The following is a 25,815-nucleotide window of genomic DNA, read 5'->3' on the forward strand; positions in this document are numbered from 1 at the left end:
GGGACTACAGGTGCACACCACCACACCTGGCTAATTTTTAAATTGTTTGTAGAAACAGAGTCTTTCTAAGTTGCTCAGGCTGGTCTCAAACTCTTAAGCGATCCTCCTGCGTTGGCCCCCCAAAGGGTTGCGATCACAGGCATGAGTACCCAGCCTCCTTTTCAGTTTTAAGGGGCATGTTGAGCACATTGAAAGTTATGTAGGATGACTCCATTTTTCTTTTAAATTTTGGGAACCTGTTCATTTATACATTACTAACAACTCCTTTAGTAATGTTTTTGTGGTTTCTGTGGATTGTTTATTTTCCCCAGTGGCGAGAGCTTGTTGGTTTTCATTTATTTGCTTGAGTGAATGGAAATACCAGTTCCACCATTCCCTGTTACGCATTACCTCCTACAGGTGTGGAGCCAGTTAGGACTCACACCTCATGACGATGGTTGGAAGCCTACACAATGCTGTCCTTGGCCCAAGGAGATGAAAGCCAGGATTAGGGGCCTGCATCAGTTTAGAAGGAGCTCTAAGTGCCTTAGGAGCCTTCTCAAAGGCTGTAGGAGCGTTTAGAAACACAGGCATTTCATGCCCACTGGGAAGAGTCAGGAAATCTGGGAACCAGTTTAACTCTGAACCACTCGCTGGGACTTGCAGAGATCACCCGCCTCTGTGCCTCACAAGTCATCAAAGAGAGGAACTGACATTGATGATCGCTTCCCTCTGTGACATTTCCAGACTCTATACTTACTACGAAACTCATAAAAATAAGGATTGACGAGGATATGAGGGTGTGGTAAGTGCACTGCTTCCCCAGGCTTGAAACACTTAACAGTAGCGTTTCCTGCGAGTAACATCAAAGACGCCTTTGAACTGAACAGGCAGAAATTGAGTCCCTTTTCCAGTTCTCTTTCAAACCTTCTGGTTACTTCAAGGGACCACTTTGGTTTGACACCAGTGTGTCTTTAAACAATACTATTTCCTTATGGACGTTGTGTGTGTGCATATAATTATTTATTTACACATATATGTATAAAATTATATGTATGTAATATTAGCTTTTACAGAATCATGCAGTAAAATTGAACATTTTCAGAGTTCAGTTCAATAAAAATTTTAACATAGGTAACCACTATCATAATTAGAATTGTAACATAAGCAACCACCACAATACAAAACAGTTCTATCACCCCCAAAACCTTCTATGCTGCCCCTTTTATTCTAACACCCTTCCCTAACCCCTGGCAACACTGATCTCTCCTCCCACAGCATGGTTGTATCACTCTTGGAGAATATCGTATAAATGGATCATATTAGTGGTACCTTTGAAATTGGCTTCTTTCTTTTTTGTTTTGAGATAGAGTTTCACTTTTGTTGCTCAGGCTGGAGTGCAATGGTACAATCTTGGCTCACCGCAACCTCTGTCTCCTGGGTTCAAGTGATTCTCCTGCCCCAGCCTCCTGAGTAGCTGGGATCACAGGCGCCAACCACCACACCTGGCTAAATTTTAATATTTTTAGTAGAGACGGGGTTTCACCATGTTGGTCAGGGTGGTCTCGAACTCCTGACCTCAGGTCATCCACCCGCCTCAGCCTCCCAAAGTGCTGGGATTACAGGCATGAGCCCCACACCCGGCCAAGATTGGCTTCTTTCAATCAGGCTACTTATGTTGAGATTCATCCAAAGCGTTGTGTGTTTCTCTGCTTTTCTGTTTTGTTGTATTTTATGTTTTTAGCAAGACAGAGGGTCTTGCTCTGTCTCCCAGACTGGAGTGCAGTAGGACAATCTTGGCTTACTGCGGCCTCGAACTCCTGGGCTCAAGGGATCTTCCCGCCTCAGCCTCCAGTATCTGGGACTACAGCTGCATGCCACCATGCCTGGCTAGTTTTATATATATATATATATATATATATACACACACACACACACACACACACACACACATATACATACACATATATATATTTATTTGAGATGGAGTCTTGCTTTGTCACCCAGGCTAGAGTACAAAGGTACGATCTCAGCTCACTGCAACCTCTGCCTCCTGGGTTCAAGAGATTCTCTTCCTTCAGCCTCCTGAGTAGCTGGCATTACAGGCACCCATCACCACGCCTGGCTCATTTTTTATATTTTTAATAGAGCAGGGTTTCACCATGTTGATCGGGTTGGTCTCGAACTCATGACCTCAGGTGATCCACCCGCCTAGGCCTCCCAAAGTGCTAGGATTACAAGCGTGAGCCACTGCACCTGGCCTGTCGTGTTTTAGTAGTTTGCCCTCTTTATTGCTGAGCAGTGTTTCATGGTATGGGTGAATCACAGTTTATTCCTTTCTTAAGGGATTTTTTTTCCCCCCAGTTTTCAGCTATTGCAAATAAAGCTCCTACGAATAAGCATGTGCAGATTGTGTGTGGTTGCATATTGTTCAAAATCCTCTCTGGCTTTCCAATTCACTTAGAATAAAATTTGCAGTCCTCCTGCAGTCTGTAAAATCACACCTGTCCGGCCTTTGTCCAGCCTTTGATAGCATTTCCTCCCTGCCTCCTCTGCTCTCTTTCTTCCAGCGATCCTGGCTTTCCTGACTTTCTCTGCACATGCAAAGCCCATCCCATTTGTAATGAGTTGAATGGTAGATGCTAAAATGTACATTCACAACCTGCGAATGTGACTTAATTTAGAAAATGTTTTTGCAGAAGTGAGGGGTCTCAAGATGAGGCTATCCTGGATTAGGGTGGTACCTAAATGCAACATCAAGTGTCCTTATAAGACATAGAGGAGGAGGGCTGGGCTTGGTGGCGCATGCCTGTAATCCCAGTGCTTTGGGAGGCTGAGGCAGGTGGATTGCCCAATGTCAGGAGTTCGAGACCACTCTGGTCTACTTGGTGAAACCCCGTCTCTACTAAAAATACAAAAAAATTTAGCTGGGTGTTGTGGCGTGTGCCTGTAAGCCCAGCTACTCAGGAGGCTGAGGCAGGAGAACTGCTTGAACCCAGAAGGTGGAGGTTGCCATGAGCCAAGATCGCGCCACTGTACTCCAGCCTGGGAGACGCAGTGAGACTCTGTTTCCAAAAAAAAAAAAAAAACAGAAGTAGATGCAGGCACAGGGAATAAGGCCATCTGAAGATATTGCAGAAACTGGAGTGACGCAGCCACAAGCCAAAGAATGCCTGGAGCCTCTGGAAGTTGGAGGAGGTAAGGATCCTCCCCCAGAGATCTTCAGAGAATGTATGGCTCAGCTGATGCCTCCACGCTGAATTTCTGGCCTCCAGAGTGTAAGAAAATTAATTCCTGTTGTTTCAAGCCACCCAATTTGTAGTAATGTATTATGGCTGTCAAAGGAAATTAATAAACCACTTGAGGGCCTTTACACGTGCCATCTCCTCTACCTGTATTACTCTTTCCCCAGATTCTTGTGGGGCCCATGTCCTCACTTCCTCCTGGTCTCTGTGCTCAACTCTCACCTACTTAGAGAGTCCTCCTGCTCGTCTTAAGAGAGGCCCTTACTGTATCCCTCTAACTCTATAATTTGTTGCACTTCTCTTTAAATATCAATCAATTTTGATACATGGTATTTGTTCCCTCTCCTGCCCCACCCCCGCCCCTTTTTTTAAGAGATAGGGTCTTTCTGCTTGCTCTGTTGCCCAAGCTGGAGTGCAGTGGCATGATCACAGCTCACTGTAGCCAGGACCTCTTGGGTTCAAGCAATCCTCCCTTCTCAGCCTCCCAAGCAGCTAGGATAACAAGCACCTGCCACCATGCTCAGCTAATTTTTTTTTTTTTTTTTAATTTTTTAGACAGAGTCTTGCTCTGTTTCCCAGGCTGGAGTGCAATGGCGTGATCTCAGCTCATTGCAACCTCCGCCTCTTGGCTAAGTTTATTTATTTACTTATTTATTTTTATTTTTTTGAGACGGAGTCTCACTCTGTCGCCCAGGCTGGAGTGCAGTGGTGTGATCTCGGCTCACTGCAAGCTCTGCCTCCCGGTTCAGGCCATTCTCCTGCCTCAGCTTCCCGAGTAGCTGGGACTACAGGCGCCCACCACCGTGCCCGGCTAATTTTTTGTATTTTTAGTAGAGACGGGGTTTCACCGTGGTCTCCATCTCCTGACCTCGTGATCCGCCCGCCTCAGCCTCCCAATGTGCTGGTATTACAGGTGTGAAATACCACGCCCGGCCGGTTTTTTTTTTTTTTTTTTTTTTTTTTTTTGAGAGACGGGGTCTCACTTTTTGGCCCCGGCTGGTCTCAAATTCCTGGCCTCAAGCGATCCTCCTGCCTTGGCCTCCCAAAGTGCTGGGATTACATGGGCCACCGTGCCAGGCTCATTTCCCTTTTTAAAAAAGTCACTTGTCCTCTGTGTATATTTGTTTCAGGGACTGTTGATTTGTTTCAGCCTTCGGCTGAGAAGGTTTTTGGACATTTCTCTAGTGACAATCTTTCTTTATCTGGGGAGAGATAGGACAGATAATTAGTCTTGGAGCGTGTTAAAGCTTTGTCTCCCAAGAAAGAATTTACATCTATTACAACATCTTTCTCTCTCTCTCTGGAAAACTGTATCCTTGCTAGTAAGACTTTTTTTTTTTTTTTTTTTTTTTTTTTAGCTTTACAGAAAAGCTGTAAAGATAGCAAGATAATTTTTATCTACTCTTTATCCAGCTTCCCTGAATGTTAACATATAACCATAATACATTTACTGAAACAAAAAGATTAACACTGGTTCATTACTGTTAACTCAACTCCAGACTTTATTTGGATTTCACTAGCTTTATCCGTAAATTTGTCCTTTTCTTGATTCCTGGATCCAGTCCAGGGTACTATATTGAATTTACTTGTCACATCTCCTTTCCTGCCTCTGGTCTGTGGCAGTGCCTCAGTCTTTCTTTGTTTTTCATGACCTTGACAGTTTTGGAGAGGTCTGGTTAGGCATTTTATAGAATGTGACTCAATTTGAGTTCCTTTGCTTGCTACTACATTATATAAAAAATATACACATATATATGCATATTCATTTATAGTGTGGAATATTATACATATTATAGTGTGGAAAACACACATAACATAAAATTTACCATTTTAAGTATTATTATTTTGTGAGACACAGTTTGCTCTGTCGCCCAGGCTAGAGTGCAGTGGTACATACAGCCCCGCTGGTGTGGAAAGCGAGCTGTGTTCGGACTGCCTGAACCTACGGGATTACATTGTTTGACCAATGGAAGGCTGCGGAAGGTGGGCCCCCAAAGGTCTGGGCTCCTGAAGCCGCCGGGGGGCGTGGCCTCCAGGTTAAAAAAAATAAAATGGGTGTGAGGCCTGCAGTGCGAGCCAATGAAAGGCGAGGGGAGGCGGGGTCTGTGCGCCAGGCGGCCAGTAGAGGCAAGGCTCTTTCGGGTGGCCCCGGAGCGTGGCTCCGACTGTGCGCATGCGCATCGGGCCGGACTACGGGGCGCCGCTGAGCCAAGTGGGCGACCCGGGCAAGGACGGGCTCCCGGGTCACGTGACACGGAGCTGGCCGAATTCTGCAGGAGGCAACGCCATAGCCTAGAGGTGAAAGTGCATAGCCTCGGGGGTCGAGCTGGTGTGGGAGAACCACATCCTGATGCGATGTGACCTCGCCCCGTAGCCCGGGGTCTGGGTCCAGGCTCGGGCCCGTGCGCTCTCTAAGGGAGAGGCGTGGCTTGCGTGGAGGGTCGCGCCAGCTAACCTGGGGGCGTGACCTCGTGCCTCTTGGTGACGTACCGTGGGGCGGGCTCACTCCTGGGGCTGAGTTTTGGGGTCCCGTGGTGGAAGGAGAGGACGGGCTTCTGCCTGTCCATTGACAGGTAGGTAAGTGGAAGGTAACTCTGTGGTGCTGTCGTCGCCGCTTTGACCTGTGGTGGCTAGTTTGGGTGGGAGTGGTGGTGACATAAAGGATTGGGGCTAGCCCCGCGAGGGGCGTGACCTTGTCACAGAGAGGCGTGGCTTCACTCCGAGCCTAGGCGCACAAAGGGCGTGGGCTGGCAGGGTTGGGGGCGTGGCCGCACAGAAACTGGCGGCAAGGGGCGTGGTCCTGAATCCGGGCTGGGAGAGGGGGCGCGATTTCTTCCGGATAGGTTCCCTGTCGCGCCCAAATCTGGGAAGTGCCCTTTCTCTCTTAGGTGCCACCTCATGGAGACCCCCGCGGCCGCCGCCCCTGCCGGGAGCTTATTCCCCTCCTTCCTGCTCCTGGCGTGCGGGACGCTGGTGGCCGCCTTGCTGGGCGCCGCGCACCGCCTGGGGCTCTTCTATCAGCTGCTGCACAAGGTGCGGGACACAGAATGGGAGGTGGGCTGGGGCAGTCAAAGAGGGAGGGACCTCGTGGTGCTGCTTCCAGCTCACTCATTGCGCAGGGTGGGAAAGCGAGCCCCGACTAGTCCAGAGGGACTGGTAAGAGGCTGTGTCCAGGGCCCTGTCTCCATTGCCACGCTGCGTATGAGGGCCTGGACTTTGCCACTAGTGAGAGACAACATGGAAGCTGCCGCTGCCCGGGCACTTGCACCCCACCTACCTCCTTCCCCAGTGACTCTTTTCACAGAACAGATGGACAGCACCCCTAAACTGGATGGGATAAATGCGGCAGAGGGCAGGCACCAGCAAGGGGGTGGCAGTGAGTTTCATAACAGTTGCCCTCTGCTGACAGTACTGTAGACTTTCTTATCTAGCCGTTAACCTTTTCCTTGAAAGTAGGTGCTGTTCTTTCTGCCTCATTTTCTGCAAGAGGAAGCTGAGGCTCAGAGAGATTGTGTGGTGGTTTGCCCTAGGTGACATGTTTGGAAAGAGCTGACCCCACAGGCTTCCCCCGAACTCCTTGCACCTGTTTGAAATTTACCCCTTCCTCAGACTTCCTTCTTAACCCTTTCTCTCCTAGCAGGGACCAAGCTTGACCTCTCCCTCCCCAAACCCTTCTCTGATCCTTCCTCTGCTAGCCAAGAGTCATGCCACTGACCTTCAGGACTTGCAGAGATTTAAAGCAAGCCTTGGATGTGTAGGACTGTGAGGCAGCTGGAGTTGGGAGGCCTCGGCACAGTCTATGCCAGCAGCTCACTCCTATGCCAGGCACATGGTGGCTGGCAGCCTGTCAACTAAGCCCTGGGCCTGTTTAGCGTCTATCAGGAGGGTATCAGGGAGGCTGGAATCAGGAGCCCAGCTGCCAGGCCCTGCAGGGATACTGGAGGACAGTCAGGAGTCACAGCAGATGGCTCCCTGGCAAACTCCCTGGGTTATATAACCGTCTCCTCTCTCCCTGATTGCCCTGCCATCCTGGAGATGGGCAGTGTAACAGTGGGGCACTTAAGAGCGTGGGTTCTATTAGATTTTCATTCTTACTTGGGCAAGTCTTGATGTCCTCAGCTTAAGAGGGATGTAATGACAAGAGGATCTGATAAGATGTTATGCCTTGCTTTGAGCCTGGTGTGTAGTATAATATATGCCTAACCAAGACCAAGCTTCTCTTGACCTCTCACCCTGCTCTTGCCCCCTTACCTGGGGCAGGGGGATTGCCTCCTTTTCCAGCTGCCCTCTGCCCTGACCTTTAACTTTATTCATGTACCTGTCCTTGAGCCCAGGTGGACAAGGCAAGCGTCCGGCATGGCGGAGAGAACGTGGCCGCTGTGCTGAGGGCCCATGGCGTGCGGTTCATCTTCACGCTGGTCGGTGGGCACATTTCCCCACTGCTGGTGGCCTGTGAGAAACTGGGCATCCGTGTGGTGGACACACGCCATGAGGTCACGGCCGTCTTTGCTGCTGATGCTATGGCCCGCCTGTCCGGTGAGAGCATTGCAGAGAGGGCTGGGGATTGGTTGGACTGTGGGATACAGTGTCTGTGAGGGTTGGGGTTTTTCAGAAGTGGGAGAATGGCCAAGAGAGTGGGCATGGCTGTGATGGGCTCTGTGTTCCAGGAACGGTGGGTGTGGCGGCAGTGACAGCAGGCCCTGGCCTCACTAACACAGTGACGGCGGTGAAGAATGCTCAGATGGCTCAGTCCCCAGTTCTGCTTCTGGGTGGGGCTGCCAGTACTCTGCTGCAGGTACCCAGTCCTTGGGGGCTGGTGGGGGCCTAGGTGGGGCTTAAAGGGCTCATGTGGTAACCCTACCACACCTCTGTCTTTGCCAGAACCGGGGTGCGCTCCAGGCCATTGATCAGCTGTCCCTTTTCCGGCCACTCTGTAAGTTCTGTGCGTCTGTGCGGAGGGTGCGGGACATCGTGCCCACCCTGAGGGCTGCGATGGCTGCTGCCCAGTCGGGCACCCCAGGTAGGTGGAGGATGGTGATGCTGAGCAGTGCTGGGGCCGAGGGGCTGGGGACATGTTGTGGACTCAGCGTCCTCCCTGCCCCTGCAGGTCCAGTGTTTGTGGAGCTGCCCATTGACGTGCTGTACCCCTACTTCATGGTCCAGAAGGAGATGGTGCCAGCCAAGCCACGCAAGGGCCTCGTGGGCCGAGTGGTCTCCTGGTGAATAGCCCCACCACTGCCATTCCCTCCTCTATCCCCCGTCCTCTCCTGCAGCTTCCAGCCTGTGTCCATCCTCCTTTGATTCACTTGTGGAGTGGGAGGAGACAGCTGTGGGGAGAGCATTCCAGGTAGAAGGAACAGCATGTGCAAAGGTCCTGGGGCAGGAATGAATTGGGTGGGTGGGAAAAGCAAGGTGGCCCTCATGGAGGCAGCAGAGGGGAGAGGCTGAGGACAGCCCTCCTCCTCCTCCTCCATCATCATCTCTTCTTCCTCCTCCCTCTTCCTTCCTCTTCTCCTCCCTTTCCTCCCCGCCTTTCCCCTCGTCTTCTTCGTTTTCCTCCTCCTTAAGGATGATCCTTGAACCTCAGAAGGGAGGTTCATTCTTACATTTACAGAGGAGGAAGCTCAGAAAGGTGAAGTCACTTGCCCAAAGTCACACAGCTAAGAAGTAGCAGAGCCCAGGCCGGGAGCGGTGGCTTACACCTGTAATCCCAGCACTTTGGGAGGCCGAGGTGGGTGGATCACGAGATCAGGAGATCGAGACCATCCTGGCTAATACGGTGAAACCCCGTCTCTACTAAAAGTAAAAAAAAAAAAAAAAAAAAAAAAAGCTGGGCATGGTGGCGGGCGCCTGTAGTCCCAGTTACTCGGGAGGCTGAGGCAGGAGAATGGCGTGAACCCGGGAGGTGAAGCTTGCAGTGAGCCAAGATCACGCCATGGCACTCCAGCCTGGGAGCCTGGGTGACAGCGCAAGACTCTGTCTCAAAAAAAAAAAAAAAAAGTGGCAGAGCCCAGACGAGAGCCCTCTCCTTTCCTCCTCCTTTCCTTCCCTCACATCTTTTCCTTTCTTTTTTTTTTTTTTTTTTCTTTGAGACAGAGTCTTCGTTCTGTTGCTTAGGCTGGAGTGCCGTGGCGCGATCTTGGCTCACTGCAACCTCCACCTCCCGGGTTCACGCCATTCTCCTGCCTCAGCCTCCCGAGTAACTGGGACTACGGGCGCCCGCCACCACGCCTGGCTAATACTTGTATTTTTTGTAGAGACGAGGTTTCATCATGTTGGCCAGGCTAGTCTTGAACTCTTAACCTCAAATGATCCACCCTCCTCTGAAGGGGTGGCCTGCCCCTCCAGACCTGTGGGCGTTTCTCATTAGATGGAACGAGAGACTTGAGAAAAGAAATGAGACACAGAGACAAAGTATAGAGAAAGAAAAAGTGGGCCCAGGGGACTGGCGCTCAGCATACAGAGGACCTACACCCGCACCGGTCTCTGAGTTCCCTCAGTATTTATTGATCGTTATCTTTACCATCTTGGAAAAGGGGAAGTGGCAGGATAATAGGATCATAGTAGGGAGAAGATCAGCAGAAAGACATGTGAATAAACATCTCTGTGACATGAGTAAGTTTAAGGAAAAGTGCTGTGCCTTGATATGCATATGCAAATATCTCCATAAACCTTTTTAGCGCATAGAGAGCAGCATTGCCGCTAGCATGTCACACCTTCAGCCCTAAGGCGGTTTTCTCCTTTCTCAGTAAATAGAACATACAATCGGGTTTTACACTGAGATGTTCCATTGCCCAGGGATGGGCAGGAGACAGATGCTTTTCTCTATCTCAACTGCCAAGAGGCCTTTTTTCCTCTTATACTAGTCCTCCTCAGCACAGACCCTTCACGGGTGTCAGGCTGGGGGACGATTAGGTCTTTCCCTTCCCACGAGGCCATATTTCAGACTGTCACATGGGGAGAAACCTTGGACAATACCTAGCTTTCCTAGGCAGAGGTCCCTGCGACGACCTTCCGCAGTGTATGGGTCCCTGGGTACTTGAGATTAACAGAATGGTGATGACTTTTAACCAGCAAGCTGCCTTCAGGCACTAGTTTAACAAAGCACACCCTGCACAGCCCAAAATCCGTTAAACTTTGAATCACCAGAGCACGTGTCTCTTGCAAGGACAGGGTTGGGGGTAGGGTTACAGATTTTTTTTTTTTTTTTTTTTTTTTTTTTTTTTGAGACGGAGTCTTGCTCTGCCGCCCAGGCTGGAGTGCAGTGGCCGGATCTCTGCTCACTGCAAGCTCCGCCTCCCGGGTTCATGCCATTCTCCTGCCTCAGCCTCCCGAGTAGCTGGGACTACAGGCGCCCGCCACCGCGCCCGGCTAGTTTTTTGTATTTTTTAGTAGAGACGGGGTTTCACCATGTTAGCCAGGATGGTCTCGATCTCCTGACCTCGTGATCCGCCCATCTCGGCCTCCCAAAGTGCTGGGATTACAGGCTTGAGCCACCGCGCCCGGCCGGGTTACAGATTAACAGCATCTCGAATACAGAACAAAACGGAGTCTCTTGTGTCTACTTCTTTCCATATAGACACAGGAACAGTCTGATCTCTCTTTCTTTTCCCCATACTCCTCGGCCTCCCAAAGTGTTGGGATTACGGACATAAGCCACCGGGCCTGGCCTGTTCTCTTTTTCCTCCTTTCCTTTCTCCTCTTCCTCTTCCTATTTCTCTCCCTTCCCCTCAGTCCCTTCCCTTTGCCTGTCCTCGGCCCTTCCTTTCTATACATTTAGCGAGCAGCAGCCATGTGCCAGGTTCCAGGACAGGCACGGGGCATCACCAGTGGACAAGGTAGTCAGGTACTCCGGATGTGTGTGAAGCCCCTGAGGGTCAGCTCAGGCAGTAGTGATTTTGTTCTATGGCCTCATTCTTTATTTTTTTGAGACGGAGTCTCACTTTGTCCCCCAGGTTGGAGCGCAGTAGTGCGATCTCAGCTCACTGCAACCTCCACCTGCCGGGTTCAAGAGATTTTCCTGCCTCAGCCCCCCAGTAGCTGGGATTGCAGGTGCAGTCCACCATGCCCAGCTAATTTTTGTATTTTTAGTAGAGATGAGGTTTCAATTCCCAGTCAGTCCCTCCCCTTCTCCTCCTCCTTGCCCCTCTCTCGGGCTGCCTCTCACAAGGCTATCTCTTACCTTGCCTTTTTTTTGTTTTGTTTTGTTTTGAGACAGGGTCTCGCTCTATCACCCAGGCTGGAGTGCAGTGGTATGATCGTAGCTCACCACAGCCTTGAACTCCTGGCCTCGAGCAGTCCTCCCGCCTGAGCCTCCCTTGCCTTTTCTTTACTTGCGGGGTTTCCCACGGTTCCATCCTTGGCTGCTTCTGTGCTGTCTCAGCCCGTCCTTGACCGTGAAAGCAGAGGCTTCTGGCTCTGAGCTCCGACTGTTTCCTGCCAATGCCCATGCGTCTCTCTTTGGCTGGATAGAGCGTCCCCTGAGGGCAGGGCTGGGCAGGATCTATCTTTGTGTCTCCAGGGCCCTGCACAGGTCCTTCAGGAAAGTTGGGGCCCTGGGGCCCAATGAGCAAGGAGACCAGAAGGTCCTGTTTAAAGCAGGAGAGGATAGTGTTCAGAACTCCCATGGATCGAGTGTTACGCAAAGCGCCTCATGACCCAAATGGACAGATCCTTGAACCTGGAGAGGGAGGTTCATATTTACATTGACAGAGGCAAGAAGCTCAGAAGGGTGAAGTCACTTGCCCTAAGTTGCACAGCTAGGAAGTGACAGAACCGGGACTTGAGCGCACATCTGTTGGACCCACAGGCTTAATCCTGGCATGCTGAGCCTGCTTTCCTTGCTTCTGAGGGTCTACGTGGAGTTAGGGTGGACCCCAGAGGCTACTGAGGAGAAACAGGCTGCTGGAGACCTGGCCACCAGGGTTCGTCTGCCCCTGAGGTTTCTTACTCCCCATCCCTGTCCCCACGTCACTTTGCTCCTGGCTTTTCTCCTGGCCCCTCTCCTCCCTCAGATCCTGGAATCCTTGTAGTTCATTCTGGAAACTTGGTTCTTTCCCCTCCCTCTTGCAGGTATTTAGAGAATTACCTGGCCAACCTCTTTGCTGGGGCATGGGAGCCTCAGCCCGAGGGACCGCTGCCCCTGGACATCCCCCAGGCTTCCCCGCAGCAGGTGAATTACCTCTCTTTTTTTGTCTGAGGACCCTACCCAGCAGGGCCCCCTGACCCTCTCCCTGAGTCAGTATTGGGGCCTTGATCTTGGGTGCTCATGGCGACTCAAGGGTGGCCCTTTGGTTGGACGCGGTGGCTCACGGTGGTAATCCCAGCACTTAGGGAGGCCAAGGTGGGCAAATCACTTGAGGCCAGGAGTTCAAACTAGCCTGGCCAACATGGTGAAACCCTGTCTCTACTGAAAATAAAAAAGTTAGTCAGGCATGGTGGCATGCGCCTGTAATCCCAGCTACTCTGGAGGCTGAGGCGGGAGAATCATTTGAACCTGGGAGGTGGAGGCTGCAATGAGCTGAGATCACGCCACTGCACTCCATCCTGGGCAACAGAGTGAAACTGTGTCTCAAAAAAAAAAAAAAAAAAAAAAACATAAAAAGACAATTCTTTGAGCCCCACCTCTCGCCCCAGGTTCAGCGCTGTGTGGAGATCCTGAGCCGGGCCAAGAGGCCCCTAATGGTGCTAGGGAGTCAGGCCCTGCTCACCCCAAAGTCTGCCGACAAGCTTCGGTGAGAAGCCCCAGCCCTGCCCTTGTTTTCACGTTCCCAGTTCCCGGTCCTTGGGTGCTCTTGGGGAGGCGGGAGGCCCCGGCCACACTGACCTCTGCTCTGTCTGGACTCCTAGGGCTGCCGTGGAGACCCTGGGTGTTCCCTGCTTCCTTGGGGGGATGGCACGGGGGCTGTTAGGCCGCAACCACCCCCTCCACATCCGGGAGAACCGCAGTGCGGCCCTGAAGAAGGCAGATGTCATTGTCCTAGCAGGTGGGCCTGAGCCTCTTCCTTTCCCTCCTTCCCCCAGGAACCCCCTCACCCTGTTACCCAACTTCACACGAAGGAGGATGAACATCTAGTGGGCACCTACTGTACTTGATACACATTTTCACATAGAGCGCTTTGAACCCTACCAGACACATAATAGATGTATTAGTTAGCTACTGCCCTGTAACAACCATCCCCAAACTCAATGGCTAAAAATGCATTTCTGATTTCTCAAGACCCACCTATAAGGTAGGTGGTAGCTGTGGTTTTGACTGGGCTCATTTGTGAGTCTGCTCTTGGGTTAGGCAGGAAGGCAGCTGTGCTGATCCAGGCTGGGCTCACTCACCTGTATGGGGATCGGCTGGCCCTGCAGCTGGTCTGGGATGGCTTCAGCTGGGGTCATAGGGTTCTTCATCCCTGTCTCCATGGCCCCCTTGTTTCTCATCCTCCAGTAGGCTAGCCTGGGCCAGCCGACTTGGTGAAGGATGAGAAAACTATGGGGCTGGGAGAGTGTGGTTGTTCGAGAGAGAGAGTGGAGGCTGTGTGGCTTCTTGAAGTAGAGTCTGCAGGAATGGGGGAGGGGGTCCTGAGTCATCTGGAGGTGTCTTCACTCAGAGGTCTTGCAATTGATGCCAACTGTTGCTGGGGCTGTGGACTAGGGCAACTACACAGGCCTCTCCTTGTGGTTCGGGTTTCCTCCCAGCATGATGGCCTCGGGGTAATCAGACTTCGCAGACAGAGCACACTCCTTGGCCCCACCCAGGCCTCTAAGAGTGAACAAGAAACTGCATCTCTTCTGACCCAGCCTCGGGTGTCATGCTATGTCACTTCTGCCACCTGATTCAAGGAAAGGGGACCCAGGCTGCACCTCTCTCCATGAGAGGCATGTCAAGGTGACCTTGTACAAGTGGATGTAGGGTGGGAGATATTGTGGCCATTCTGGGAAAAGACAACCCGCCTCTGCCCTATCCTGTTGGCCAAAGCATGTCATGAGGCCAGCCCAGATTCAGGGGGTGTGGGGAGCTGCAAGGTCACTGCAGGTGGCACAGGTGCAAGGAGACTCGGTGAGGAACAGGGAGTCTTTTGCATCCAGTCCACCACAATGGATCAAGTAAGGTAGAGGACATGGGGCCTCTACCCACTGTATTCCTGTCCTCCACCCCAGGAACCGTGTGCGACTTTCGCCTATCGTATGGCCGTGTCCTCAGCCACAGCAGCAAGATCATCATTGTCAATCGTAACCGGGAAGATATGTTGCTCAACTCAGACGTCTTCTGGAAGCCCCAGGAGGCTGTGCAGGGTGAGCCCCCTAATCCCCCCGTACACATATGCGCTCCTTCTGGTCCCTCTCCTCCTGGTTTCTGCTGCAGCTGGCTTGAACCTGGTACCGTGATCGAGGCCCAGACCTTGCCCTAGGGTGCAGCCTGTCAACCAGAGACAAATAGTTGGCCCTCAAACTGATGAATGCTTCTTTTTAAAATTTTTTTTAATTTTTATTTTTTAGAGAGGAGGTCTTGCTCTGTCACCCAGGCTAGAATGCAGTAGTGTGATCACAGCTCACTACGGCCTCAAACTCAACAGGCTCAAAGCAATCCTCCCACCTCAGCCTCCTGAGTAGCTGGGACTACAAGCGTGCACCACCATGCCAGGCTAATTTTTAATTTTTCTTTTTTTTTTTTGTGGAATCAGCATCTCACTATGTTGCCCAGGCTGGTGTCGAACTCCTGGCCTCAAGTGATCCTCCTGCCTCGGCCTCTCAAAGTGCTGAGATTACAGACCAGAGCTACTGCCCCCGGCCTAATCGATGCTTCTGTAGGAACAGATGGTGGGGTGGACACAGAGGGAAGCTTGAAAACATGCATGTGATTACGTTCCCTCCCACACTGCCCACTGCCCTCAGTGTGCCCACTGCACACTCTTTGGCCCCTTAGCCTCCCTGTCTTCCTGCTGTATCTATGCCCTCCCCTTATTTGAGTCCCCTTGGACTTGAACTTGTTCATTGTTCTGAGGATGTTGACTCCTCTGCAGCCTAGGCGACAGGACGCTCTTGTGTTAAGCAGAGAAGTGGCACCGTTGAATCTGTGTTGGGAAGGTCCCCTCAGCAGCCGTGGATGGCAGGCCGGAAGGGGGCTGGGTGGAGGCCAGGGGGGCTGCTAAAAATGGCCAGGACAGAAACGAGGAGGCCTGAACTGGAGATGAACAGCGGGAGAGCCTCACCTTCTCGGAGCCTCCATTTGATCATTTGAAAAATGGGGTGGTGAAAAATACATCACAGGCTGTTTGTTAGTTCACTTCAGTAACGTTTGCCGTGCGCTTCCACGTGCCTGGATTTGAAAGATGTGCTTGGTGGATGTAGCTCTTTCCATTGTTTCCCAGGCAGAAGGAGGTAGAGGGAGGGGACGAGGCCAGCTTGGGTTTGTCACCTGCCTTGTGCTCCTTAACTCTTGTTTCTTGGGTCTTGACCTCCTTTTTCACCTGGGCTGCCCTCCCCTGGTTCTGGGGTGTTTCACCTGTTTTTTTCCTAGGAGCACCCCTGGCCTGCTTCCCGTGTGCCTGCTCGGATGCTGCTGCTGGCTTCCTGCTGTTTTGAGGCCTCTGGTGCTGGAAGAACAGGAGGAAGCCAGCTCCGCACAGCTGTGTCCTCTTCCTTCCCCAGGAGATGTGGGTTCCTTCGTGCTGAAGCTGGTGGAGGGCCTTCAGGGCCAGACATGGGCCCCAGACTGGGTGGAGGAGCTGCGGGAAGCTGACCGGCAGAAGGAGCAGACCTTTCGGTGGGGCCTGGGTGGAGTGGATGTGGGCAGGGGGTTCCCGGCAGACACTGCTGCCAGCGCTGGTGACCTTCGCTGTCCTGTTGCAGGGAGAAGGCAGCGATGCCTGTGGCCCAGCACCTGAACCCAGTGCGGGTGCTGCAGCTGGTGGAGGAAACGCTACCTGACAACTCAATTCTGGTGGTGGATGGCGGGGACTTTGTGGGCACTGCTGCCCATCTGGTACAGCCCCGTGGCCCCCTGCGCTGGCTGGATCCTGGTAAGGAAGGGCTCCCGCCAGGGGCAGTGGGCACCATTCATCTGGACGCCTTCACACCCACCTGCTCTTGGTCCTCTTAGGGGCCTTTGGGACTCTGGGAGTTGGTGCAGGATTTGCACTTGGGGCCAAGCTGTGCCGGCCGGATGCCGAGGTGAGGCACTGGAGTTGAGCACTGGAGTTGGGAGACTTGCTGCTCTCTGGGTCCTGATCCACCCTAACCATCCTGGGTCCCCTCCCCACCAGGTCTGGTGCCTGTTTGGGGATGGAGCTTTTGGCTATAGCCTCATCGAATTTGATACGTTCGTCAGACACAAGGTGACTGGGCTGGCCTGAGGGAAGCTTAGGGCCTGGGGTTCTGGGAGATGTCACCAGGGGTGGGCTGAGGTGGGGAGGGAGCCTCCTGTCTGGCAGAGGCCCTGTCCCTGTCTCTGTCCTCTGGCTGGCCAAGTCATGGGGCTGAAGGCTGCAGCCTGCCTTCATCTTCTTTCTGTAGATCCCAGTAATGGCCTTGGTAGGGAATGATGCTGGCTGGACGCAGATTTCTCGGGAGCAGGTGCCGTCTCTGGGCAGCAACGTGGCCTGTGGCCTGGCCTACACTGGTGAGGGGGCCTCAGCAAGGTTGGGAGGACAGGAGGCTGTTTCAGTCCTGGCTGGCTGCACGTGCGGTGGGCTGAATCCTTGCCACCATCTGACTTAATCTCCTCTTTCAGAATATCACAAGGCAGCCATGGGTCTGGGGGCCCGGGGCTTGCTGCTCTCACGGGAGAACGAGGATCAGGTGGTCAAGGTGCTGCACGACGCCCAGCAGCAGTGCCGAGACGGCCACCCGGTAGTGGTGAACATCCTCATTGGGAGGACGGACTTCCGCGATGGCTCCATTGCTGTATAGGGCCTTGTGGGTCAGGATGCTTGGCTGCCTTCCTGCGGCTGGACTGTGTCCAGCTGGTTTGGAGTCTCATCATTGCTTGCCCTGGGCCTATCCCATGAGGCCTGATGACTCCACAACCTCCCTGAGGAGGGGATGGAGGGGTCAAAGCTCAGAGAGGCTCCCTTGTGAGCTCTTCGACCCTCCTCTCCACGGACCCAACTGTGCCCTTTGTCCCCTCTCTTACGGAGACTGAATAAACCACTTCTGGCCCACGTGGGCCCACATACTCAGTCTCAGAACCTGTGCATATTGATTTATTATCCACAAAGATGAAGGTGCGGAAAAGAAGAGGGAGACAGGAGGGAACCGTACTCTCCCACTGGAACTCTGGGGCCCACTGAGGCACCATTACGGGGGATTTCAGGGTAGCTGGGCACTGCCAACTGCATCCTCCTCTGTGGGCCCTGAAAGAGCCCCACACGCCTGCTCCAGACGTGTCCACGCACACCAGTCCTCACAGACACACACACACACATGCATGGAGGCAATAAATATGTTCCGTACCAGACTGCCCCCAGCGTCACGCTTTGGGGGGCCCCTCTAAAAGAGAGGGGTTTAAGTGCTCAATTTTTTTTCAGGGGTGGGGATGAGGGGATGGGGATTGGAAAGGCCAGACTCTGTTATCTCCATTTGCTGACTAGAGGCCAATCGTGGGGTCTTCCCGGGAAAAGGGTGGGGGAAACCAGCTGTTTTTCCATAAGCCCCAGGCTGCCCCTGTGTCCATGCTGGAACCCAGGATAGGGGCTGCCTCCCACAAACAGTGCCTCATGCTAGTCCTTGTGTCGTCCAAGGGAGGGAGAAACAAGAGTGCAGTGCTCAAAGCTAATACTGATTTGGTTGGCAGCAGCAAGAGGGCCGACTAGAGGTGACTCACCACTCCAGGGTGATGCACACCGTAACTGGTGTTGACCCGGCCAAGGGGAGGCAAGAGAGGCCAGCCTAGCAAGCGCGAGAACTGCCTTTTTGGCAACAAAAGGGGAAACCCTTGGTGCTCAGGAAAGATGGTCACAACCTCTGGTCCCTAAAATCCCCAGTACCCAGACTTCGCAACTAGTGTCCAAATACTGGGCCCTGGAAACGGGGAATGAGTCTCAGCCATACACGCGACTGGTCCCATGGTAACTCCCTAACAACCAGGAGCTCGGCCTGAGCAACAGGTCTGACTCTCCTTGGTCACCGGGGCACCGCCTTCGCCACCGGGCACCCAGTTTTGTAACCGGGGTCCCGCCCTGTCCTCTGGCTCAGAGGCACACGTTGATTTGCTTGGAGAGCTCTCTCTCCAGATCCAGGATGAGGGCGTCGAAGTCTTTGAGATTCAGGTGCGGGTTGAAAGGTGCATCGAAGTCATCTTCGAAGTCAGCGGTGACCCTCGGCTCACCGACGTCCTCGTCCTCGCTGTCACTGCCCGTCACGTGGTCGTAGTCTGGCCCGGACAGGAAGTCCCGCCCACAAGACAGGAAGTCCCGCCCGCAAACGCTCCAGTCGCCGGCGTAGCGGTTGCTCGGGGGGCTCTCAGGGCCTCCTCGACCGCGGGGCCGAGTCACCACTTCGGGGTCTGCCAGCGGTAAGTGCAGAGGTGGTTGTCGTTTGGGTCGTAAGTACGGCGCGACATCTGGAGCTTCTCCGGGCAGGCGGGGATCTGAAGGGAGACAGGGCGGGTCATACACAGAGGAGACAGCCGACCTCTGATTGGCTGCTTAGGGAACTAGGCTCCTGATTGGCCTGTGGGAAGAGGCCTTCGACCGTTTCAGGGTTTCACCGGCGGAGCTAGAACTGGTTGCTTAGGCGACTAGACCTCTGATTGGCATGTCAAGAGGCAGGGCCTCTGACTGCATCAAAGATGGATAGCAGCAGGTGCCCTGGATCATGCCTGTAATCCCAGCACTTTGGGAGGCCTGAGGCAGGCGGATCACTTGAGGTCAGGAGTTCAAGACCAGCCTGGCCAACACCGTGAAACCCCGTCTCTACTAAAAATACAAAAATTAGCTAGGACTGGTAGTGCGTGCCTGTAATTCCAGCACTTTGGGAGGACTGAAGTGGGTGGATCACTTGAGGTCAGGAGTTCAAGACCAGCCTGGCTAACACAGTGAAACCCCCTCTCTACTTAAAATATAAAAATTAGCCAGGACTGGCCAGGCGCGGTGGCTCACGCCTGTAATCCCAGCGCTCTTGGAGGCCGAGGTGGGTGGATCACGAGGTCAGGAGATCAAGACCATCCTGGCTAACAAGGTGAAACCCTGTCTCTACTAAAAAAAAAATACAAAAAATTAGCTGGGCGTGGTGGCGGGTACCCGTAGTCCCAGTTACTCGCGGGGCTGAGGCAGGAGAATGAATGGCATGAGCCCTGGAGGCAGAGCTTGCAGTGAGCCGAGATCACACCACTGCACTGCAGCCTGGGTGACAGAGAGAGATCTCAAAAAAAAAAAAAAAAAAAAAAAGTAAAGATGAATCTGCTCTGTGGGGCAAAGTGATTCAGTTTATAATCCCAGTACTTTGGGAGGCTGAGGCAGGAGGATGGCTTGAGATCATGAGTTTGAGACCAGCTTGGGCAGTATAGAGAAACCCTGTCTTTACAAAATAATAATAATAATAATAATAATAAAGACAAAACAGATAGATTGGTTGGATCTGAACTGGTTGCTGAGGCAACCAGGTACCAGTTTACTCCATGAGGGGACGTAGCCTGCTTCAAGCCCAAGACACTGATTGGTCCCCTAAGGTGGCATCACTGCAGCAGCCTGGCTCAGACTGGTGGTGCAGGTCCTGGGCATGAGCTCACCTGGCCAAGACTGCAGCAGGTAGTGCAGCACCTCGATGTGGCGCTTGAAGTCCACTGCACTGGCGAGGCCTGGGCCGGAGCTGCGGGCACGAGGCCTTGTGGGTGCCTGGCGTGCCGGCAGCAGCACAGGCCCGAAGCACACGGCCAAGTTCTGTGGGGTCATGCGATTGTAGGCATGGAAGGAGGAGACAAGGCGCAGGTGGTCCAGGAGAAGCGTCAGGGTGGCCTGGGAGAGGGTTGAGAGGATGTAAGTCAGACAAAGTCAGGCCCCTGGGGCACCTACCTGCAAGAGACTAAGGTGGCTAGAGTAAGGAAGCAGGTTCACAGTCTCATAGCTGGGAAGTGGTCGGGTTAAGACTATTAATCATTAGGTATTAGTATTATGAGCCTATTTTGTTGGAGGGAAGACTGAAGCCAAAGGCAACTAAGCATTGGAAAGGCAAAGCTGCCATGAATCCCATTTTACAGATGAAGGTATTGAAGCACAGAGAGGGATGGAACTTGTCTAGGTTCCCTCAGCCAGGAACCTCCCTTGTAGGTTGAAAGACCAGCATTCAGCATGCATTTTTGACACATCCTGGCTGTGTGACCTTGGGTAACTCACTCAACTGCTTTGGGCCTCAGTTTCCAAATCTTTGAAGTGGGATGCTAATAGCACCTATTTCTTGGGGATATGATGCTGCTGCCAGCTCATGCCCATCGCAGGCCCAGCCATGGGTGGAACATTCTATTGGAATTAGCCCACTCTCAAGTCCCATCACTCCCACCAGGCCCAACTCACTCTTTCCACATCCGGCAGGCAGCTGAGAAGCCCTCGGGTGCCCTCAGTGGTGGGGGAAGCTCTGTTTGGGGGGTCCCGAGCCATGGCCTCCAGTACCACCTGATACAGGGGCTGGGTGATGAGCGGAGTGGGCAACTCTCGAAGATAATCCTTGAGGATGCCTGTGAACACAGGGCCCCCTCTGGTCAGGGCACCACTGGCTTTTAAGGCCAAGGAGGGGCACAGACAAGGGGGAAGAGGAGGTGGGTGAAAGCAAGGTCAGATAGGAGAAGTGAGGTCCCAGAGGAGCCCCAAGGCCTTGAAGTGAGGCCTTGAATGGGGGTGAGCAGGCAGAGGAGAGGGGGCCATGCTGACCAGTGATGACATTGATATCGGGGTACAGGTCCTCAGATAGGCAGACCGCTGCACTGTCCCGCTCAAAGGCATCCCGAAGCTCTTTCTTCACTGCTGCTGAACCACATAGACGGTACAGTCCCACTACCTGGAGGCGGGAAGAGAGAGTGAATATCTTCCTGCTGGGGCCACAGACTAATTGGCCCAGTGGGGTGAGCACTGGAATTCTGGGCCACGGCAGCAATGGACACTGGGGGCTGGGAGGTTGGAACTACCTTGACAACCTGGCCTTGTAAACCCTCTGCTTGGCTCCCACCTCCTCTGACTTAGGAAACTCTGATGCTTCTTCCAGGAAGCTTTCCATGACTACCCCAGGTTTTGTTTTAAGCTCTCCCAGACCCTAGGTACACCCCCGCCCCACTCTAGTCCCAGTTAGTTTTACATTTGTGAAAGACTAGAGTCGTATCTTTTCCCCCATCAGACTCTGAGCCCCAGGAGGGCTTGGATCCTGTTATTAAATCGATGGATGACCCATGGGTTCTGCCCAGGGTGCTACAGTCAAGGGGGGGCCTTCTGCCCTTGTCTAGGCTGGGATTGGAGCTAGGAGTGGCTCAGGCGTGGGGTAGGGGTCTGGCATCTGTACATAGGGTGTCCTGAAGAGTGGGTCTGAGGTCTGGGGGCCAGAGGGGTGGAGTGGGGTGGGTGCTTACCCGCAGCCCTCGGCGCTCGATCTGCCCAACGCACTTCTGGATGATGAGGGGCACCTGGCCGGGGGGCCGCTCCCGCTCCACCAGCAGTGGCAGGGGCAGCCCGAAGACGCGGGGCTCAGCTGTGGCAGGGGCTTCCTGCTGCTCCGACAGGGTCAGCTTGGCATAGAGCAGCCCCTGGGGCTCCAGGCGCACGGCCAGCTGTTGGGCCTGGCACCCTGAGGATACAAGGGCCTGAGCCGGGTACTCTGAAGCTTCATGTACCCCGGCCTCCCTACTCCAGGTCACACCTTCTGCCCGGAGCCCAGCCCCCTAGGCACTCTGCGGGGGTGGCGGTGGGGTTTGGGGGTCCCTGCCCCTCCTCCCTTGCAGCCACATGTCCTACCTCGGAAGACCGTGGGCAGCAGCACGGTGCCCTGGGCACAGGGCCGGTGCCTTCTCACGCCAGGGTCCCATGCAAGCACCAGGGCGCGCAGGAGCCTGGCGGCCTCCAACTCCAGGTGGAAAGTGTGGTCCAGCCGCAGGAAGTCCGGCCCCCCTCGCAGCGGCCCTGTTCGGGCCCGGGCCTCCCCATCCACTTGTAGTAGGCAGCAGAGGTCTCTGGGGGTGGCCCCTGGCGCTGGCCGCAGCCCTCCGAGACCGTACAGGTGCAGGCTGAGGCGGCCCCAGAGTGCAGCCGGGGGTGCCCGGGCTGTGGGACCCACCTCGTAGGGCCGGAAGGAGGTGGGCGACGGAGGCCCAGCTGGGCGCTCCGGTGAGTCTCCGTCGCTGAGGTAACCGGCCCTCGGGCTCCGGGTGCCCCCGGGCCCTGCTGCCCGCCCGGGGCCCCCCACGCTGCTGTCCAGGTGGTAGCGGCTGATGACGGAGCCCGCAGGGGCAGCCCTCTCGCGCTCCCTGCCAGCCCGGGGGCCTCGCAGGCTCAGGCGGCGCCGCAGTTCCGGCAGCTTCTTCATCTTTATGGAGAGGCGCCTGGCGGGGCCCGGGGACTTGGTGCGGGAGGCTTTGGCTGGGGGGCTGGCAGGGGCTGCACCTGTGTGGAGAGCAGACCTCAGGGTCCAGGAACCTGGGCTTAGGGGAGGAGGGTGAGGCTGGTGCTTCCCTGGGGAGGGGCTGTGAGGCTGGTGTTTCCCTGAAGGGAAGGGGTGTGAAGCTGGTGCTCCCCTGTGGGGAGGGGGCCTGAGGGTGGTGTTCCCCTGTGGGGAGGGGGTATGAGGCTGGTGCTCCCCTGCAGGGCAAGGATGTGAGGCTGGTGCTTCCCTGTGGGGAGAGGGTGTGAGGCTGGTGCTCCCCTGGGGGGGAGGAGGGTGTGAGGCTGATGCTCCCCTGATGGGGAGTGGGGATGAGGCTGGTGCTCCCCTGAAGGGAAGGATTGTGATGATGGTGCTACCCTGGGGGGAGGGAGTATGAGGCTGGTGCCCCCTTGAAGGGAAGGAGTGTGAGGCTGGTGCTCCCCTGAAGGGAAGGAATGTGATGCTTGTGCTCCCCTGAGGGGGAGGGGGTGTGAGGCTGGTGCTCCCCTGAAGGGAAGGGATGTGAGGCTGGTGCTCACCTGGGGGAAGGAGATGTGAAGCTTGTTCTTACCTTGGGAGGCCAGGCCCTCTGGCTCAGCTGAGCCTGGCTGTGGCCCTGGGGGCTCAGGTGCTGGAGGTCTGGGGTCTTCCTCAGGGATGGGGTTGTACCAGATCTCGCCCGCGGGCTCTCCACTGCCAGGTACTCCAGGCCCTAAAGAGGTGTCCTCAGCTGGCTTGGCCCCACCCAGCACCCATCGGCGGCTGCTGGGCTCCAGGCTTTGCAGGTAGGCCCCCCGTGCAGGGCTCCTTGATGCCTCAGGGCTGGGGGGCCCCTCTGCTCCGGCCTGGGACCCTTCGGGAGCCTGGGGCTCTGGCTCTGGAGGGCTGGGCTCTGGGCGCTGGGCTGGGCGGCCTGGTGGAGAGCAAGGGGAGTGAGACCCAGCCCCTCACTTCCTGCAGAGCAGCCCTGTGCAATTGATCAGTGGGTGGGATGCTGTGTACAGCCCTGGCCCGCCCCTGATAAGTCACTGTTCCTTGGATCCTGCTCTTTTGGTTGGAATAGGCAGCCACAGGCTAGTGATCTCGGTTATCAGCTTAGAGCGCCCCCTACTCAATCCCTGACATCCCAAAAGGGGACTCCGTCCCTGCAGCCTCAGGGTTCTAAGTCAGGCTTCCTGGGGCCCGTAGGTACTGCGTTCCAGTCTCCACTTCCTCTCCCCTCTCAATAACTGTGGCATGGAGCTTTGCACTTGTGTGGCCTTGGGCAAGTCGCTTCCCTCTCTGAGGCTCAGTATCCTCCTGTGAAATGGGGGGATGTGATTTCCATGTCCAGGGAGGCTTCCAGGAGCCTTCTGGAAAAGTACACAGCCCACAGCAGGCACTACGTGCTCAGGAGTGAGGAGCTGGGTTCTCTATTCCCTGCAGCACAGTCACTCCCAGTCCCCTGCCCTTTTTACCCTCCCTCCTGTCTTCCAAACTCTGTCGCCATCCTGGGATGGGCCCTTGTCCTTCAGCCCAGGCCAGGCCCCCCAGGCTTAATGCCTTGGGACTTCCCCTTCCCTCCCTCCTCTCCTCTCTCATGTCCTGGGCTGTTTCCTGTGTGTGTTTGTGTTTGGGCATCCCTGTCCCTTCTCCCTGCCCTGGGAACCTTGGGAATCTTTGGGAAAGCCTGGGGGGAAGGGGCACGTCCATGGAATGGTCTGGCCTTCCTCCTTTAACTCCTTCCTTTCTGGGTCCCCCTATCCCACGCAGCTGTTTCTCTAAGGTCTTTACTTGCTACCCTGCTGAACTCCTCCTCTGGTCACCTCCGATGTCTACCCTCTAGGGTCTCTATTGGTAGCAAAGCCCAAAGTGCTGTTTAAGTCACCGGCCCTGGGCACATTACCCCATTGCTCCGTGCCTCAGTTTCCCCATCTGTATAAAGGGCACAGTTTCCTGGGGCTAAGGCAGGCGCAGTTGCAGTCACCGGTTAGTAGGTGGGAGGTAGAGGGCGGCAGCTACTCTGATTGACGGGCCGCCCCTCTCTCCTTTGCAGGAGTGCACTCCTCATCTCCCATCCTGCGCCTCCAGGGCTTCCGATGCCCCTTGCCCAGCCTGACTGGGCCCCAGTGTCCCGGCCTCCCAGCCCCTCCTCCCCTCCACCCTCCAGGCCCTCAGTCGCAGCCCCATTTCCTGTCGTGGGCGAGGCCCCCTCCTGGGCCTCCCAAGGAGCCCGCAGCGCTGGCATCCTCGGCCAGCTGCACATAACGGTCCGTGCCCCCCTCCCTCCCAGTCCCTTCCTTCCAGGACCCCTACCCTCCCCTGGCTGGAGGCACCGCAGTCTGCAGCGGGGTGCGGGGGGCTCCCCCTGATCCCCCCCACCGTCTGTCTTCGGGGCTCTGGGACCCCGCTCCTAGGCCGGGCGGGGCTTGGCGCCCTCTTTTCCCTCACGGATCTCTGCTCACCGCGCTCCTTGGCGTCCGACTTTTTCCGGGGAAGTTTCTCCCGGCCCCGCAGGCGGGAGAAGGTTTTCCTGAGTAGCGGCTCGGCCATGCTGCGGCCCGGGCCGGGCCGAGCCGAGTGTGCGCCCCGGGCTCCGGCCGCGCCGCCCCGCGCCCTCCCCGCCCCGCCCGGGCCTCCCCGCCCGCCCCCCACCCCGAGCCAGCAGGAAGCGCATTCCGGGAATGTTTGGCCCAAACTTTTTTTTTTTTTCTTTCCCTTTCCCGCGGCCTGAGCGGGCGATGCTGGGAGATGTAGTTGCCTGAGGCCGGGAGGGGATGGAATGGGGGCTCCGGGTGCCCGGATCCGCTCCAGCTTCGATGGGACGTGACGATCCCTGGTCTTCCTCCTCACCCACCCTCCCTGGATAGGACTCTGGGTGATGGCATCCAGGAAGTTCTCTTGGGTCTGTCTCCAAATCGCAGCTTGCGCTTATCCCCGCTCTCCTTCCCAGGTACTGCTTCAACCTGGTGCAAGCCGTAGTGTCATTCGTTTCAATGACCGTCCCCACTACCCAACCCACCTTAAGCCTCTTCCTTGGTCTCCTCATGCCACTCTTTCCCCA

General features: G+C 55.0%; 2 protein-coding genes and 1 long non-coding RNA gene across 5 annotated transcripts; 1 reads left to right on the plus strand and 2 right to left on the minus strand.

Annotated features, from left to right (window-relative positions):
* Positions 1–4,555: 4,555 nt before the first annotated feature.
* Positions 4,556–5,792, minus strand: LOC110741905. The gene is made up of 2 exons (XR_002518914.2): positions 5,715–5,792; positions 4,556–4,876 (listed from the first exon to the last, which is right to left on the minus strand). It is a non-coding gene; the product is annotated as an uncharacterized LOC110741905 (long non-coding RNA).
* ILVBL (ilvB acetolactate synthase like) lies at positions 5,397–17,398 on the plus strand. 3 transcript variants are annotated; one of them, XM_009193738.4, is made up of 16 exons: positions 5,397–5,522; positions 6,113–6,257; positions 7,559–7,760; positions 7,892–8,019; positions 8,106–8,244; positions 8,332–8,443; positions 12,297–12,396; positions 12,861–12,958; positions 13,074–13,210; positions 14,373–14,507; positions 15,864–15,978; positions 16,065–16,234; positions 16,315–16,385; positions 16,478–16,549; positions 16,728–16,833; positions 16,945–17,398. In XM_009193738.4, the coding sequence occupies exons 2-16, from the start codon at positions 6,123–6,125 to the stop codon at positions 17,121–17,123; spliced, it is 1,899 nt and encodes a 632-aa protein (XP_009192002.2). In that variant the 5' UTR covers positions 5,397–5,522; positions 6,113–6,122; the 3' UTR covers positions 17,124–17,398. The 3 variants fall into 3 exon arrangements, with proteins under 3 accessions (XP_009192002.2, XP_009192001.2, XP_009192000.2); XM_009193737.4 differs by having other exon boundaries at positions 5,404–5,801; XM_009193736.4 differs by having other exon boundaries at positions 5,404–5,797.
* On the minus strand, positions 17,396–25,368 carry SYDE1 (synapse defective Rho GTPase homolog 1). The gene is made up of 8 exons (XM_003915068.4): positions 25,217–25,368; positions 23,344–23,685; positions 22,148–22,792; positions 21,766–21,980; positions 21,077–21,203; positions 20,723–20,883; positions 19,942–20,167; positions 17,396–18,801 (listed from the first exon to the last, which is right to left on the minus strand). Exons 1-8 carry the CDS (start codon positions 25,302–25,304, stop codon positions 18,404–18,406), a joined length of 2,202 nt encoding a protein of 733 aa, XP_003915117.1. The 5' UTR covers positions 25,305–25,368; the 3' UTR covers positions 17,396–18,403.
* Between the last annotated feature and the right edge of the window lie 447 nt (positions 25,369–25,815).

The sequence above is a fragment of the Papio anubis genome, chromosome 20, assembly GCF_008728515.1.
Source record: "Papio anubis isolate 15944 chromosome 20, Panubis1.0, whole genome shotgun sequence".
Lineage (NCBI taxonomy): Eukaryota > Metazoa > Chordata > Mammalia > Primates > Cercopithecidae > Papio > Papio anubis.

What these genes read in the sequence shown, in the direction of transcription:
- ILVBL (XM_009193738.4), top strand. Translation starts at nt 6,123, where the DNA reads ATGGAGACCCCCGCGGCCGCCGCCCCTGCCGGGAGCTTATTCCCCTCC. An exon ending in AGATGTCATTGTCCTAGCAG is followed by an intron (nt 13,211 to 14,372) that starts GTGGGCCTGAGC and finishes CCTCCACCCCAG; the next exon opens with GAACCGTGTGCGACTTTCGC. An exon ending in ATACGTTCGTCAGACACAAG is followed by an intron (nt 16,550 to 16,727) that starts GTGACTGGGCTG and finishes TTCTTTCTGTAG; the next exon opens with ATCCCAGTAATGGCCTTGGT.
- SYDE1 (XM_003915068.4), bottom strand. Translation starts at nt 25,304, where the DNA reads ATGGCCGAGCCGCTACTCAGGAAAACCTTCTCCCGCCTGCGGGGCCGG. An exon ending in AGAGGGCCTGGCCTCCCAAG is followed by an intron (nt 22,793 to 23,343) that starts GTAAGAACAAGC and finishes CTCTCCACACAG; the next exon opens with GTGCAGCCCCTGCCAGCCCC. An exon ending in GCTGCCCACGGTCTTCCGAG is followed by an intron (nt 21,981 to 22,147) that starts GTAGGACATGTG and finishes TTGTATCCTCAG; the next exon opens with GGTGCCAGGCCCAACAGCTG.